The 17,685-nt window shown below is 49.1% G+C and overlaps 1 protein-coding gene across 1 annotated transcript in view; it reads left to right on the forward strand.

The window, feature by feature from the left end:
• The first annotated feature begins 2,338 nt into the window (after nucleotides 1–2,338).
• Nucleotides 2,339–17,685, forward strand: part of LOC125739144 (deleted in malignant brain tumors 1 protein-like) — a 28,489-nt gene continuing 13,142 nt past the window's right edge. The window contains exons 1-2 of the mRNA XM_049008956.1: nucleotides 2,339–2,436; nucleotides 11,880–12,194. Of these exons, the coding sequence (XP_048864913.1) occupies nucleotides 2,373–2,436; nucleotides 11,880–12,194 (379 nt within the window). The 5' untranslated portion in view covers nucleotides 2,339–2,372. The remainder of the gene's footprint in view (nucleotides 2,437–11,879; nucleotides 12,195–17,685) is intronic.

Below are 17,685 nucleotides of genomic sequence, written 5' to 3' on the forward strand. Positions count from 1 at the left end.
AAAAAAGGTGAGGGCTACAAGAAGATCAGGAAAGCTTTACCTATCAGTCAAAATACTGTAGCAAAAGTGATCCAAAAATTTAAGAAAGATGGAAGTGCAACGATCTTACAGCGACGTCCAGGCCATCCACGGAAGTTAACATCTCGAGAGGAGCGTCTGCTGATGAGAAGGGTTGAAGAAAATCGCCATGCAAGTTCACTGCAGTTAGCTAAAGTAGTAGAAAGCCAAACTGGAGTGACCGTTTCCCGTGACACCATACGGCGCACACTGCAGAGGAATGGCATGCATGGGTATCATCCACGAAGGAAGCCTCTCCTAAAGCCCATGCACAAAAAAGCACGCCTAGAATTTGCTAGGGCCCATGCGGAAAAAGATGAAGACTACTGGGACTCTATACTCTGGAGTGATGAGACAAAAATCCCTGTTTTTGGAACTACTTGTTTCAAAACTGTATGGCGTCGTAAAGGTGAGGATTTGAAAGAAAAATGCATGGTGCCTACAGTGAAGCATGGTGGTGGCAGTGTCCTTATGTGGGGCTGCATGAGTGCTGCTGGTGTTGGGGAGCTGCATTTCATTGATGGTATCATGAACTCAACAATGTACTGCTCTATACTGAAGGAGAAGATGCTGCCATCTCTCCATGCACTTGGTCGTCGTGCACTTTTCCAACACGACAATGATCCAAAACACACATCTAAAGCTACTGTTGCATTTCTGAAGAACAGGGTGAAGGTGATTGAATGGCCAAGTATGTCTCCTGATCTGAACCCAATCGAACACCTGTGGGGAATTCTGAAGCGACAAGTTGAGCATCACTCTCCATCCAGCATCCAGGCTCTAAAACAGGTTATTCTTGAAGGATGGAAAAAGATAGATGTTGCAATATGTCGCCAACTTGTTCATTCCATGCCTAGAAGACTTGGTGCTGTCCTTAAAAATCACGGCGGTCATACAAAATACTAGATGTAGTACTTTTTGTTGCGGGGTGTATTCATTTTTGCTTCAACCAATTTGAGTAAAACTGAAGATTTTGTGATCTAAGTTATATTATTAACCTTAATTTCATGTTATGGAGTTAAACAAGTTTTCAATAAAACTCAGCCTTGTGAAAATTTTGGAAGTTATTCTTTTGTTCATTGAGCTACTGATTACATTCGTACTTTTCAAAGGGGGTGTACTCATTTATGCTGAGCACTGTATTTTGTTTGGTTACTTAAGATTAAGGTTAGGGCTGGGTAGGGGTTAAGGTTGTCATTGCTGGGATTAGGGTTTTGCCCATAGAAATTAATGGACAGTCCCCACAAAGGGCAGGTTTGTGTGTGCATGTGTGCGGATTAGGTTTATATTACATTGTGTGGATCGTGTCAAAACTGAAACTCGCCCAGTTACACCAAGAAGTACACTGGCTAGTTCCTCATCTTATCACACCATTAACTGTGGGCTGAGGTGTCAGTATGTATTGTAAAAATGGAACAGATGGCTACCAGAACTGACAAGATACATGCTAAATGACAGGCAGTTTTCTAAAATTTCCTGCATTTTTGTTTAATGTGGCCCATATGAGTAACAGCTGGTAGCAAGTAACCCACGATGATATGGGCATTAAACCAGAGCTGCCCATAGAGATACTGCAGATAGGGTTACGAATTTTACGATTTTCCTGTCAAATTGCCTGGATAAGGAATAGGGTTATAGATAGCATTTCGGTCCATAAGGCTGCAATTAGTACTGGAACTAAACGAGAAGCCTGTTTTCATTCATGGAGTTATTTTGGGTTGGATTTTCCTCAGCTTGGACACCAGTCACAGCATCTCAATATATTTTTTGCAGCTGTTTGAGTTGTATGTGCAATAGTCTGGGATCCATCTCATTCCCAATGACACTAAAGAAAAGAAAAATGGAAACAGCTTGGGTGTTTCCATTTACCTATTGACTTATCTGGGCATTTGTTACTAGAATGAAGATAAAGTGAAAAGATAAAGTTCTTCAAAATGAAGAACTGGGACAATAACATTGGGCAGTCTCACCCCAGTGTGGATGTTAGAAGTAAAATTGACTTAATATCTCTGCCAGTGAATTAAAATGCCCCATTTTTAACTAGACTTTACATCTTGAAGGGTTTTAGAGCTAAGTGGAACTAAGAGGAGGAGTCTTGACAAACATTTCATGTATATCTTATGTGAATTGAGCCATCTGATTTGTTACTGTGCCTGTTTGATGTTTTCCTGTATTTCTCCTAATAAGGCAATGCTGAGTGTGATTGGTTGGTGGGGCTGTGTTCACTCTGAGGGGCAGGATGGTATAAAGACCCTCACTGAGAGCTCAGAGGTGAAGGTTGGAGTCTCAGCTCTGGGGAGAGCTGGTTTGTCCTGATGAAGATGGAGATCTGCCTGTTCATCCTCCCTCTCTCATGCCTGCTTCTCCTCACCACAGCCAGTAAGTACCATGATCTTCCTCTTTTCCAGTGGTCCACTCTCAACCAGGGGTCATTATTTGGATCAGAAATATGTCAAATTTTTAAGTATAATCATAACAGCACATAAATTTTCTGCATTAAAAATTACTCAAAATGTATGTGTAATTTATATGGAGGTTGTTTTGTGGCAATATTCAATGAATCAATAGGTAATTTAAATGACCTTTTAAATTACACTGTGTGCAGAATTATTAGGCAAGTGTGTATTTTATTTGTATCTTCTTTTTTGACCAATATTTTCAGTCCAGATGAATCTTTAATTAAGAATGAACTGTTTAAAAGCTCTGATGTTTAGTATTTGCTCTGATGACTTTCTGTTGGGAGAAAAACTGGAAAACATAGATACTGTACATTACTGTGCAGAATTCCATCCATCCATCCATCCATTTTCCAAACCGCTTATCCTTCTGGGTTGCGGTGGGTCCGGACCCTATCCCGGAAGCTATGGGCATGAGGAGGGGAACAACCCAGGGTGAGGGGCCAGCCCATCACAGACTGTGCATAATTATTAAGCAAATTTTATTACTATTATATTGGGCCAGAAAAAGACCTTACAGAGAGCAGAAAAAAACAATATTGTATAGTGCCAGTCAGAGGAATGCAAACCAATCAAAATTGCCAAACCTTAAAACATGATTACTGTACAATCAAGTGTTTTCTGGCCAACAGACAAAGAGGAAGGAAGAAGCATATAGCAAGAAGACACAAATTAACTGGCAAAGCTTTGTGTTAAAGGGGAGACTTATAGAATTTTTTTTTTATCAAATGCCACCATTTTTAAAAACTGAATGGAATCTCTGGAAGCACTATGTGCAGTGTGTTACATGACATATTTAGGGTCACAAAGGTTGAACCGTAACCCTCACTCAATAAAGCATGTAAGCTAAAATGTCAAGAATGCGCACAGACACATTTCAAGGTTTCATGAACTGTTGAGATGAGAGTGACAGTTGATGGATCAGATAGTCACCTTCTTCAAGCACCAACAAGGTGGTGAAGGAGCGATGGTGTTGCAGTTATCAATGATGAACTTGTTGGATCTTTCAGACTTCCAGATGGTATATAAATTAACCATCTACTATGGAGGATGCTAAAATGGTGTGTAGTTCTACTGCCAATTTCAAGAAGATTCCTTCAAACATTAGCACAGGAAGAAGTCAGCAGCTTTCAAAAAGGTTATGATATGCATGCAGAACACTGTCCCTTCCCATGATATTCATACAGGACAATGCCTCTCTCCATGACATTCATGCAGGATAGTGCCCCTCTCCGTGATATGCATGCAGGACAGTGCCCCTTTACGTGCATCAAAATATTCCATGGATTGGCCAAGAAAGGTGACTGAATTATGACCAGGCCCCCATCATCACCTGACTTAACGCCCATTGAGTGCTACAAGGCCTGAGAAAAGTATGAGGATTACCAGGATGGCAAGCAGTGCACTTCTCAGAGCAGCATCTGGGAGGCAGTCCTTGCTGACGTAGCTAATATAGGACAGGAACAAAAACTTGACAGGTTCAATGGGAAACAGGCTTATGATGGTCATTCAGAAGAAAGGTGGTTATACAAGACAATAAACTTGGTAAAGATTGTCATTCCTTATATAGACTGAATTAGACATTTTTTTTATTATTATTTCTGTTGATGGTGAAGTGATAAAAATCCACTTAGTTTCTGGTTGCCTAATAATTGTGCACACTGAAAATTAAGTGCTTTTCTTTTACTTTTGCTTGTGATAATGTTTTGTTGCATAATGTAACATTTTCTCTCTGAATTTACTTAGAGCAAAAGAGAACTTCAGAAATTATTTTTAAAAGTCTGCCCAACTTTTGCTAAAATATATCTCTGGAAATAGTACTTGCCTAATAATTTTGCAGACAGTGTGTGCTTCAAATTTACATTCAATTTGATTATTTATGAAGTGACTTAAATTACAGTTTAAATGATATCAGCAACCATTTAAATTACGACACCAACAAATTCAGCGAGCGAGGGTTACAGTCAGTCCTACTACAACATGTGATACCACAGTACAAACACGACTGATATATTAGTACCCAAGTCCAATACAATCGGAATCACATTTGTATTTCTGTGATTTTCAGTCAGAGAAAAAAGCACTACGTGAACTACAATGTGATATGGTCTTAGCGAGAAACACGGCTTGCACAATCAGATGTCTTGGTCCTGCCTCCTCTAGTTCTTTGGACTCACTTCCTTTACAATCTGATTGGTTCTCTCTCGGAATAAATTATTCTTTTTAACTGATTCTTTTCAGAGAATCGGTCAAACCATTTTTCACATCTAAAGAAACCAAGCTTTTTATACATCCACACATTGCACAAGCGCTCCTCCTGCGGACTCTCTTGTTTTCCTGGGGGACTTCAATGCTCACGTGGGCAATGACAGTGAGACCTGGAGGGGCGTGATTGGGAGGAATGGCCCCCCCGATCTGAACCCAAGCAGTGTTTTGTTATTGGACTTCAGTGCTCGTCATGGATTGTCCTTAATGAACACCATGTTCAAGCATAAGGGTGTCCATATGTGCACTTGGCACCAGGACACCCTAGGGCCCAGTTCGATGATCGACTTTGTAGTCGTGTCGTCGGACTTGCGGCCGCATGTCCTGGACACTCGTGTGAAGAGAGGGGCGGAGCTGTCAACCGATCACTACCTGGTGGTGGGTTGGCTCCGCTGGTGGGGGAGGAAGCCGGCCAGGCCTGGCAGGCCCAAGTGTATAGTGAGGGTCTGCTGGGAACATCTGGCGGAATCCCCTGTCAGGGAGAGATTCAGCTCCTACCTCCGGCAGAACTTCTCCCATATTCTGGAGGAGGCGGGGGACATTGAGTCCGAATGGGCCATGTTCCGTGCCTCCATTGTGGAGGCAGCTGACTGGAGCTGCGGCCATAAGGTGGTCGGTGCCTATCGCGGCAGCAATCCCCGAACCTGCTGGTGGACACCGGTGGTAAGGGAAGCCGTTAAGCTGAAGAAGGAGTCCTATCGGGCCTTTTTGGCCTGTGGGACTCCAGACGCAGCTGACGGCTACCGGCAGGCCAAGCGGGATGCGGCTTTGGCGGTTGCTGAGGCAAAAACTCGGGTGTGGGAGAAGTTTGGCGAGGCCATGGAGAACGACTTCCGGACGGCTTCGAGGAGATTCTGGTCCACCATCCAGCGGCTCCGGGCGGGAAAGCGGTGCAGCATCAACACTGTTTATGGTGGAGATGGTGCACTGCTGACCTCAACTCGGGACGTTTTGGGTCGGTGGAAGAAATACTTCGAAGACCTCCTCAATCCCACCGACACGCCTTCCGATATGGAAGCAGAGTGTGGGGACTTGGGGGTGGACTCGCCTATTTCTGGGGCGGAGGTCACTGAGGTGGTCAAAAAGCTCCTCGGTGGCCGGGGCCCGGGGGTGGATGAGATTCGCCCGGAGTTCCTCAAGGCTCTGGATGATGTGGGGCTGTCCTGGCTGACACGCATCTGCGGCATCGCGTGGACATCGGGGGCAGTGCCTCTGGACTGGCAGACCAGGGTGGTGGTCCCCCTCTTTAAGAAAGGGGACCAGAGGGTGTGCTCCAACTACAGGGGGATGACACTCCTCAGCCTCCCTTGTAAGGTCTATTCGGGGGAGAGGAGAGTCCGCCGGATTGTCGAACCTCGGATTCAGGAGGAGTAGTGTGGTTTTCGCCCTGGCCGTGGAACAGTGGACCAGCTCTATACTCTCAGCAGGGTTTTGGAGGGTTCATGGGAGTTTGCCCGACCGGTCTACATGTGTTTTGTGGACTTGGAGAGGGCATTCGACCGTGTCCCTTAGGGAGTCCTGTGGGGAGTGCTCCGGGAGTATGGGGTACCGGGCTTTCTTTTAAGGGCGGTTCGGTCCCTGTATGACCGGTGCCAGAACCTGATCCGCATGGGCGGCAATAAGTCGGACTTGTTTCCGGTGAGGGTTGGACTCCGTCAGGGCTGCCCTTTGTCACCGGTTCTGTTCATAGCTTTAATGGACAGAATTTCTAGGCGCAGCCAGGGCGTTGGTGTCCGGTTCAGTGACCTCAGGTTTAGGTCTCTGCTTTTTGCGGATGATGTAGTTCTGCTGGCCTCATCGGACCGTGACCTTCAGCTCTCACTGGAGCAGTTCGCAGCCGAGTGTGAAGCAGCTGGGATGCGAATCAGCACCTCCAAATCCGAGACCATGGTTCTCAGCCGGAAAAGGGTAGAATGCTCTCTCCGGGTTGGGGATGGGGTCCTCCCCCAAGTGGAGGAATTTAAGTATCTCGGAATCTTGTTCACGAGTGGGGGAACAATGGAACGGGAGGTTGACAGGCGGATCGGTGCGGCGTCAGCAGTCATGCAGGCGCTGCATCGGTCTGTCATGGTGAAGAGAGAGCTGAGCCAAAAGGCAAAGCTCTCGATTTACCAGTCAATCTATGTTCCTACCCTCACCTCTGGTCATGAGCTATGGGTAGTGACCGAAAGAACGAGATTGCGGGTGCAAGGGGCCAAAATGAGTTTCCTCCGCAGGGTGGCTGGGCTCTCCCTTAGAGATAGGGTGAGGAGTTCAGTCATTCGGGAGGGACTCAGTAGAGCCGCTGCTCCTCCGCATCAAGAGGAGCCAGATGAGGTGGCTCGGGCATCTGATCCGGATGCCTCCGGGACACCTCCCTGGGGTGGTGTTCCGGGCATGTCCCACTGGGAGGAGGCCCCGGGGAAGACCCAGGACACACTGGAGAGACTATGTCTCTCGGCTGTCCTGGGAACGCCTCGGGGTCCCCCCAGAGGAGCTAGAAGAAGTGGCCGGGGAGAGGGAAGTCTGGGCTTCCCTGCTGAGACTGCTGCCCCCCGCGACCCGACCCCGGATTATGCGGAAGATGATGGATGGACATTGCACAAGTCTTAGATTCTAAAAATATTTGATAAATTATCATATACAAACATACATAAACCGTTTTAAATGTATTTATATTTGCTTTTTATGGACTGTCTGTAGCCAGGTTGCCTTCAGTGCCCCTATGCATACCGTAATCTGTTGTATTTGTGCTGTGTTTAAGCACATGGTAGTTATGGGTCACAACTCCCAACTAATAATAGCCATCCATCCATCCATCCATCCATCTATTTTCCTCCGCTTATCCGGGGTCGGGTCGCGGGGGGCAACAGTCTCAGCAGGGAAGCCCAGACTTCCCTCTCCCCGGCCACTTCTTCTAGCTCCTCTGGGGGGACCCCGAGGCGTTCCCAGGACAGCCGAGAGACATTGTCTCTCCAGTGTGTCCTGGGTCTTCCCGGGGGCCTCCTCCCAGTGGGACATGCCCGGAACACCACCCCAGGGAGGCGTCCCGGAGGCATCCGGATCAGATGCCCGAGCCACCTCATCTGGCTCCTCTCGATGCGGAGGAGCAGCGGCTCTACTGAGTCCCTCCCGAATGACTGAACTCCTCACCCTATCTCTAAGGGAGAGCCCAGCCACCCTGCGGAGGAAACTCATTTTGGCCCCTTGCACCCGCAATCTCGTTCTTTCGGTCACTACCCATAGATCATGACCATAGGTGAGGGTAGGAACGTAGATCGACTGGTAAATTGAGCGCTTCGCCTTTTGGCTCAGCTCTCTCTTCACCATGACAGATCGATGCAGCGCCCGCATGACTGCTGACGCCGCACCGATCCGCCTGTCGACCTCCCGCTCCATCGTTCCCCCACTCGTGAACAAGATCCCGAGATACTTAAACTCCTCCACTTGGGGGAGGGCCCCATCTCCAACCTGGAGAGAGTATTCTACCCTTTTCTGGCTGAGAACCATGGTCTCGGATTTAGAGGTGCTGATTCTCATCCCAACCGCTTCACACTCGGCTGCGAACTGCCCCAGTGAGAGCTGAAGGTCATGGTCCGATGAGGCCAACAGAACCACATCATCCGCAAAAAGCAGAGACCTAATCCTGAGGTCACCGAACCAGACACCCTCAACGCCCTGGCTGCGCCTAGAAATTCTGTCCATTAAAGCTATGAACAGAACCGGTGACAAAGGGCAGCCCTGACGGAGTCCAACCCTCACCGGAAACAAGTCCGACTTATTGCCGCCCATGCGGACCAGGCTCTGGCACCGGTCATACAGGGACCGAACCTCCCTTAAAAGGGAGCCCGGAACCCCATACTCTCGGAGCACTCCCCACAGGACTCCCTAAGGGACACGGTCGAATGCCCTCTCCAAGTCCACAAAACACATGTAGACTGGTTGGGCAAACTCCCATGAACCCTCCAAAACCCTGCTGAGAGTATAGAGCTGGTCCACTGTTCCACGGCCAGGGCGAAAACCACACTGCTCCTCCTGAATCCGAGGCTCGACAATCCGGCGGACCCTCCTCTCCAGCACCCCCGAATAGACTTTACCAGGGAGGCTGAGGAGTGTGATCCCCCTATAGTTGGAGCACACCCTCCGGTCCCCCTTCTTAAAGAGGGGGACCACCACCCTGGTCTGCCAGTCCTGAGGCACTGCCCCCGATGTCCACGCGATGCCACAGATGCGTGTCAGTCAGGACAGCCCCACAGCATCCAGAGCCTTAAGGAACTCCGGGCGAATCTCATCCACCCCCGGGGCTCGGCCACCGAGGAGCTGTTTGACCACCTCAGTGACCTCTGCCCCAGAAATAGGCGAGTCCACCCCCAAGTCCCCACACTCTGCTTCTATATCGGAAGGCGTGTCGGTGGGATTGAGGAGGTTTTCGAAGTATTCCTTCCACCGACCCAAGACGTCCCGAGTTGAGGTCAGCAGCGCACCATCCCCACCATAAACAGTGTTGATGCTGCACCGCTTTCCCGCCCGGAGCCGCCGGATGGTGGACCAGAATCTCCTCGAAGCCGTCCGGAAATCGTTCTCCATGGCCTTGCCAAACTTCTCCCACGCCCGAGTTTTTGCCTCAGCAACCGCCAAAGCAGCACCCCGCTTGGCCTGCCGGTAGCTGTCAGCTGCCTCTGGACTCCCACAAGCCAAAAAGGCCCGATAGGACTCCTTCTTCAGCTTGACGGCATCCCTTACGACCGCTGTCCACCAGCGGGTTCGGGGATTGCCGCCGCGACAGGCACCGACCACCTTACGGCCGCAGCTCCAGTCAGCCGCCTCCACAATGGAGACACGGAACATGGCCCATTCGGACTCAATGTCCCCCGCCTCCCCCGGGATATGGGAGAAGTTCTACCGGAGGTAAGAATTGAAACTCTCCCTGACAGGGGGTTCTGCCAGACGTTCCCAGCAAACCCTCACTATACGCTTGGGCCTGCCAGGCCTGGCCGGCTTCCTCCCCCACCAGCGGAGCCAACCCACCACCAGGTAGTGATCGGTTGACAGCTCCGCCCCTCTCTTCACACGAGTGTCCAAGACATGCGGGCGCAAGTCCGATGACACGACTACAAAGTCGATCATCGAACTGCGGCCTAGGGTGTCCTGGTGCCAAGTGCACATATGGACACCCTTATGCCTGAACATGGTGTTCATTATGGACAATCCGTGACGAGCACAGAAGTCCAATAACAAAACACCGCTCGGGTTCAGATCAGGGGGGCCTTTCCTCCCAATCACGCCCCTCCAGGTCTCGCTGTCGTTGCCCACGTGAGCATTGAAGTCCCCCAGCAGAACAAGAGAGTCCCCAAGAGGAGCGCTCTCCAACACCCCTTCCAAGGACTCCAAAAAGGGTGGGTATTCTGAACTGCCGTTTGGCGCATAAGCGCAAACAACAGTCAGAACCCGTCCCCCCACCCGAAGGCGAAGGGAGGCTACCCTCTCGTCTACTGCGGTAAACCCCAATGTACAGGCACCCAGCCTGGGGGCAATAAGTATGTCCACACCCGCTCGGCGCCTCTCCCCGCGGGCAACTCCAGAGTGGAAAAGGGTCCAACCCCCCTCGAGGAGACTGGTTCCAGAGCCCAAGCCATGCGTCGAGGTGAGCCCGACTATATCTAGTAGAATTTCACAACCTCGCGCACCTGCTCAGGCTCCTTCCCCATCAGAGAGGTGATATTCCATGTCCGTAGAGCTAGCTTCTGTAGCCGAGGATCGGACCGCCAAGGTCCCTGCCTTTGGCTGCCGCCCAGATCCCATTGCACCCGACCCCTATGGCCCCTCCCATGGGTGGTGAGCCCATTGGAAGGGGGACCCACTTGCCTTGTTCGGGCTGTGCCCGACCAGGCCCCATGGGTGTGGGCCTGGCCACCAGGCGCTCGCCATTGAGCCCCACCCCCAGGCCTGGCTCCAGGGGGGGGCCCCGGTGACCCGTGTCCGGGCAAGGGAAACCGTGGTTCCAAGCTTGTTTTCTTCATGAGGGGTTTTCTGAGCTGCACTTCGTCTGGTTCCTCACCCAGGACCTGTTTGCCTTGGGTGACCCTACCAGGGGCATAAAGCCCCAGACAACATAGCTCCTGAGATCACGGGAACACGCAAACCTCTCCACCACGATAAGGTGTCGGCTCCAGGAGAGGCTAATAATAGCCAAAACTACACTTAATGAACCAAGCATACCAAAAAATAAAGCAAGACCACCATCTAGTGGAGTCATTAAATACAGCAAATAAAGTGTCATTTTTTTGCTATCACTACTCCTAAATCTTGGCACTTAACAAGTAAGCAAGTTTGGAAGTTCACTTGCAGACGTTACTAGGTAAAACTCTTTAGACCCCTATGAGATGTTTATGATGTAAGGAATAATTGACGACGGGCCGTGGAATTATTAAAAAATAATCCACACCTGAGGTGGTGATGCGGCCACGACGCGAAGCGGAGTGGCCGTTACACGTCGGGTGTGCATTATTTTTTAATAATTCAACGGTCCAGAGTCAATTATTCCGCTTATACTACGGTTGCCACACCTCAAGACATCGATCAGATGATATATTTCAAGGGATTCGTCCGGTTTTTCTACTTAAATCGCTATTGTGAGTAGGATTATTTCTTCCGCATCTCATCCAACGACTCTTTTGCTAGTTCCAAAACGTCATTTTAAAGCTGGCAATGGAGGCTTCAGCCGTTGATAGCAGACTAATGCAGTTAATAATGAAGTTATTAGAAAGAGAGTGAGAGACACAGAGAAAGAGAAACAGAGAGAGTGAGAGCTTGTATGAATTAGGCTACCTTTGTGTGTCCCTCAACAGTGTTCTGAAGCACCGTCTCTAAACTGTAAGTCTGCTTTAAGATGCAGCCACAGAGGGCCTGGAGCGTCTTCCAGTCATAATGCTGTCACCTTATTCTGGGTGTCCACTGCCTTTTGCTTAATGCTGCTTGTTCTGCCCCCAATGACCCTCTACTGGAATCATGATGGAAAGATGAGCAGATAGACAACTGATTTCTGTAAAACTTGCCTGTATACCTGTCCCTCAACATGCAAATCATATTCTTTCCCTTATGGTGACTGTCTTCTGCTTCCAGACAGAGACCACATGAGGCTGGTGAATGGTAGCGGCTGCTGTGCTGGGAGAGTGGAGGTTCTTCATCAAGGAGAGTGGGGCACAGTGTGTGATGATTCCTGGGGTATGAAGGATGCTGCAGTGGTGTGTAGGCAGATGTTCTGTGGAGATGCTGTAGCAACATTCCAAAGTGCTTACTTTGGAAGAGGAACAGGGAGGATCTGGATGGATGACGTGGCCTGTAATGGATCAGAGTCGACACTGGAGGACTGTAGACACAGAGGATGGGGAGTTCATAACTGTGGTCATGATGAGGATGCTGGAGTCGTCTGCTCAGGTAGGACACTTACTGTTCGCTAGACATGTTGCACAACTTAACTTTACTAACTTCACTATTAATCACTAAGCAACTCTTCAAGTTTCTTAGAGAAGTTTTTAATATGCCTTTGATTTTTACTTTAGAAGGACAGATTTTTAGATTTATATGAAGTATTTGCCTTGAATTAGTAATAAGCTTCAAAATCAGTTACACAGATGGAATCTGCTGGTTTGTGGAGTTATGGGTCAAACAGAATAATTAGTTTCAAATTACAATATATATTATCCATCCATCCATCCATATTCCATCTGTCTTCCATCTGCTTGTTCTAATTAGGGTTATGGGATAATTTGAGATTGGGGTTATACTGTAACTCTACACGGAATTCACAATTAGGCACACACCCTGATTTGGAGCTCTTAGTACAATTTCTGTACTGCAGGGAAAACATTTTTTTTTTAATTAATATTAAAACTGCAAACAGAATTATCAAGCTGTAAACTGAACACAGTGTGTTTCTTAACATATCTGAATAACAAAACATTGTACTCTAATTTACATAAAATAAAAATACATATGCAAAACAACAAAATCCCTTCTAAATTCTGTGTTCTCTGTATGTATAGTTACACATCTGTAGTGGGGATGTGTGAATCTATACTGAAAACTCTTTCATCCTGAATGTTTTCATTTTGAGAATTGATTCAAAAGCACTTGAAATGCCACTGGGAGGCTAACTTGCAGAGACTGTTTCTGCCTTGCTTCACAGAAGGTTCTTGCTTCACCAGTATGACTATAACTCCTTCTGCCTGTGTTAAGACATGTATTCCATTCCATTCATTGTGCTTTCCAAACTGAAAATGATGTAAACAAACGGTACACGACAAATACCGTACATGTACCAATACAGCCCTAATATAGTTGCAGCTGTAGGTTTCTGATGAAACAACTCTAAAACCATTTCTGCCTTCAGCCTATCAATGTCAGATTAGCGGAGAATCAACTGTAGTTAATTCTTACATCTTGGATCCAAAAGGGTAACATTGAAGAAGTATCATCAGGGACTGGGTGTGGCTCAGTGGGCAAAGCCTCTGTGCCTAAAGCCCCCCTAAAATATGTCTAACTACAGTCGTGACCAAAAGTTTTGAGAATAACAAATGTTTTCACAAAGTCTGTGTCACGCCAGCTCGTCCGCTCCTCGTGTGTGCCACGCCCAGCTCGTCCGCTCCTCGTGTGTGCCACGCCCAGCTCGTACGATCCTCGTGTGTGCCACGCCCAGCTCGTACGATCCTCGTGTGTGCCACGCCCAGCTCGTACGATCCTCGTGTGTGCCACGCCCAGCTCGTCCACTCCTCGTGTGTGCCACGCCCAGCTCGTACGATCCTCGTGTGTGCTACGCCCAGCTCGTCCACTCCTCGTGTGTGCCACGCCCAGCTCGTCCGCGCCTCGTGTGTGCCACGCCCAGCTCGTACGATCCTCGTGTGTGCCACGCCCAGCTCGTACGATCCTCGTGTGTGCCACGCCCAGCTCGTCCGCGCCTCGTGTGTGCCACGCCCAGCTCGTACGATCCTCGTGTGTGCCACGCCCAGCTCGTACGATCCTCGTGTGTGCCACGCCCAGCTCGTACGATCCTCGTGTGTGCCACGCCCAGCTCGTCCGCTCCTCGTGTGTGCCACGCCCAGCTCGGCCGCGCCTCGTGTGTGCCACGCCCAGCTCGTCCGCTCCTCGTGTGTGCCACGCCCAGCTCGTCCGCGCCTCGTGTGTGCCACGCCCAGCTCGTCCACTCCTCGTGTGTGCCACGCCCAGCTCGTCCGCGCCTCGTGTGTGCCACGCCCAGCTCGTACGCGCCTCGTGTGTGCCACGCCCAGCTCGTACGATCCTCGTGTGTGCCACGCCCAGCTCGTACGATCCTCGTGTGTGCCACGCCCAGCTCGTACGATCCTCGTGTGTGCTACGCCCAGCTCGTCCGCTCCTCGTGTGTGCCACGCCCAGCTCGTACGATCCTCGTGTGTGCCACGGCCAGCTTGTCCGCTCCTCGTGTGTGCCACGCCCAGCTCGTACGATCCTCGTGTGTGCCACGCCCCCCTGATTATCCACATGTGCTTCCCCGATCGTACCCAGCTGTGTCCGATTTATTTTCGCCCAGTCCTGTCTATTTCAGTCCATGTCTTGCCTTCGTTCCTTGTCTGTCATTGATGTTAGTTGTCAGTGATGTCCCATTCCTCCCGTGATCTGCCTTCCCCTAATAAATCTCCCCGTATTATTATTCCCCGGTTAAGTCCCTCTTTGCCATACATGAATTTTAACATAGCTGAGGGCGGTGTCTGACATGGTCTCATCTGGCCGGCACATTCACAGGAAGCTTCTTTTTTGTTAATCATATCAGGAAATGTTTCAGACGTGTGTGTGTGTAGTCCACATATAAATTTACATTGTGGGAATGGCCTCACAATGTGATTAAAACCTGTTATTTTGAAGTTGTGGGGATCATGCAAGGGGAAATTTTTATAAAAATCTGTGACTGCAAACAAAAACTAAAAATGCCAGCAAACTCATATTTTGTTTGTTTGCTTATGGTTAAGGTCAGGGCTGGGTAGGGGTCAAAGTTGTCATTGCTGGGATTAGGGTTTTGGCCATATAAATGAATGGACAGTCTCCACAAAGATATGAGTACAGCTCTGTTCGTGTATGTATGTGTGTGTGTGGATTAGTTTTATATTACATTGTGGGTCTTAGGGAAAGGGGGGCATAAGGTGCCTAAAACTGCTGTACTGATTATTTGTCATAATTTGTTATAATTGTTTGTTATGAGGGCAGCATGGTGGTGCAGTGGTTAGCACTGTTGCCTCCGCCTGGGTCACATGTGTGTGGAGTTTGCATGTTCTCCCCATGCCATCATAGGGTTTCCTCCAGGTTCTCCGGTTTCCCCCCACAGTCCAAAAACATGCTGAGGCTAATTGGAGTTGCTAAATTCTCTGTAGGTGTGCATGTGTGAGTGAATGGTGTGTGAGTGTGCCCTGCGATGGGTGCCCTGCCCCCCATCCTGGGTTGTTCCCTGCCTCGTGCCCATTGCTTCCGGGATAGGCTCCGGACCCCCCCGTGACCCAGTAGGATAAGCGGTTTGGAAAATGGATGGATGGATGGATGTTATGATTCAACATGCAGTGATGGAGTAACAGACAGACTCAAACATGGTGGTCACAGTTGTGTAGTTGCTGCACTGAAGTCACTGACTTGTAGGCAATATCATGTATGGGATTTCAGATGCTAAAGCTGTTCTATTAATGCTGAAATTAATGCTGAAAACCTGTGTAGGTGTACTTGTTTCCTCTTAGAAAACTGGGTCAAAAGGTAAGGTAGTCGATAAAGAACGAGATCAATAAGCAGTATCGATAATGGCATTTGTATCAATAAAATTCCCATCCCTGCTCTGCCCACCATGGTGCACGATAAAGGAACTACACAGCAAAATATTACTAACAGGGCAAGGATAACCATAGCTCATAAGAAAAAGCCCATTTATAATGGCTTGCTGATAAAGTCCCTACATATTATACAGTGAAACCTCCCTTATCCGGGCAGAATGGGACCGAGGGGAGCCCGTAAGTAAGAACTGCCCGTAACTTAGAAATACATGTACAGTACACACTACATGATATTTATGAGGTGTAAGGCTTATAATAGGATGTTATTTCAGTCTGAGCTAGTGAATCATCCTGTTTTATTTTTGCAGTGGCCATCCAGTTTTGTCCAGCTTTTGGAAATGTGCATCTCCAAGAATACAACGCTTAGCGAAAGCAGGATTAGCGTTAGCTGTCACATGCTTCTCGATTTTTTTTCTTTACTCTTCCAAATATCGTCAACCGTAGACTTAGCCGCTCAAAAATGGTCTGCAAGATCTCTGTGTGATTTTCCTTGTGGTATCTCTGTAATGATATCGAGCTTCTTTTGGAGGGACATGACACTACGCTTCCTTTTTGAAGCCATGGATCTGGCACAGCTGCTGGTTGTGCAAGATTAATTTGCACATACGCGTGTCTAGAGCTGCCCGGTGGAGGGAGGTGCCCGTATATTGGAGGTCCGGATAAGGGAGGTTTGACTGTACAGTACCATCAGTCAAAATTCCTGTGTGTTGACCTGCATCTCTTGCCATCTCATCCTGTAACCCCTGCAATTTAACAGGTATACTCTGTCTCCCAGGGAGAAGACTGGCTTCTCATGGTCTGTGTCTTGTTGTCTGTGCTTTTTCCTTTTCCTGTTTGAAAATGGCTTTGTATATCTGGGTTAGACTCCTCGTGTACAACTTATAAACTTTTTTTTATTATTATTATTATTAATTCTCCATAGCATCTCCCCCCTTACGCACTGGTCAAGACCATGTGCATCCATTATCCAGGTGTCCATCAGTGACAGAGCTGCAACCAAAAACACCATCAGCATCCTTAGTACCCCCCCCCCCCCCCGCCCCACACACACACACACACACACACAGACCTCATAAGGCCCAGCACATTCCTCCCATGACTGATCTCATGCCCTAAGTATGTGACCTGCTCTTATCAGTACAGCAACTTAGCTTTGGGCACCTTATGCCCCCCATTCACTAAGACCTTCAGCAACAGCATTGAATCTCAATGGCAGTCAGCCAATGTGTCAGCGCGCAGCAGGTCATCCACATACTGTATCACTGTGCTTTTTAAATTCAATCCATCCAAATCTGCCCTAAGCACCAGATTGAACACATACGGCAAGTGTTTAAACATGTAGGTGTACCGCTGACCCCTACAGGTGTCATCCATCCATCATCTCCCGCTTAATCCGAGGTCGGGTCGCGGGGGCAGCAGTCTCAGCAGGGAGGCCCAGACTTCCCTCTCCCCGGCAACTCCATCCAGCTCCTCTGGAGGGATCCCGAGGCGTTCCCAGGCCAGCCGAGAGACATAGTTCCTCCAGCGTGTCCTGGGTCTTACCCGGGGCCTCCCCCCAGTGGGACATGCCCGGAACACCTCACCAAGGAGGTGTCCAGGGGGCATCCTAATTAGATGCCCGAGCCACCTCATCTGGCTCTTCTCAATGCGGAGGAGCAGCGGCTCTACTCTGAGTCCCTCCCGAATGACTGAGCTTCCTATCTCAAAGGGAGAGCCCAGCCACCCTGCGGAGGAAACCCATTTCGGCCGCTTGCACAGCTCGTGACCATAGGTGAGGAATGTAGATCGACTGGTAAATTGAGAGCTTTGCCTTTTGGCTCAGCTCTTTCTTCACCATGACAGACCGATGCAGCACCTGCATCCCTGCTGACGCCGCACCGATCCGCCTGTTGATCTCCTGATCTCCTGTTCTTCTGAACAAGACCCCGAGATACTTAAACTCCTCCACTTGGGAGAGGACCCCATCCCCAACCCTGAGAGAGCATTCTACCCTTTTCCGGCTGAGGACCATGGTCTCGGATTTGGAGGTGCTGATTCTCATCCCAGCCACTTCATACTCAGCTCCCCCCGGGCATTGAAGTCCC

This window comes from Brienomyrus brachyistius, chromosome 3, assembly GCF_023856365.1.
Source record: "Brienomyrus brachyistius isolate T26 chromosome 3, BBRACH_0.4, whole genome shotgun sequence".
Classification (NCBI taxonomy): Eukaryota; Metazoa; Chordata; class Actinopteri; order Osteoglossiformes; family Mormyridae; genus Brienomyrus; species Brienomyrus brachyistius.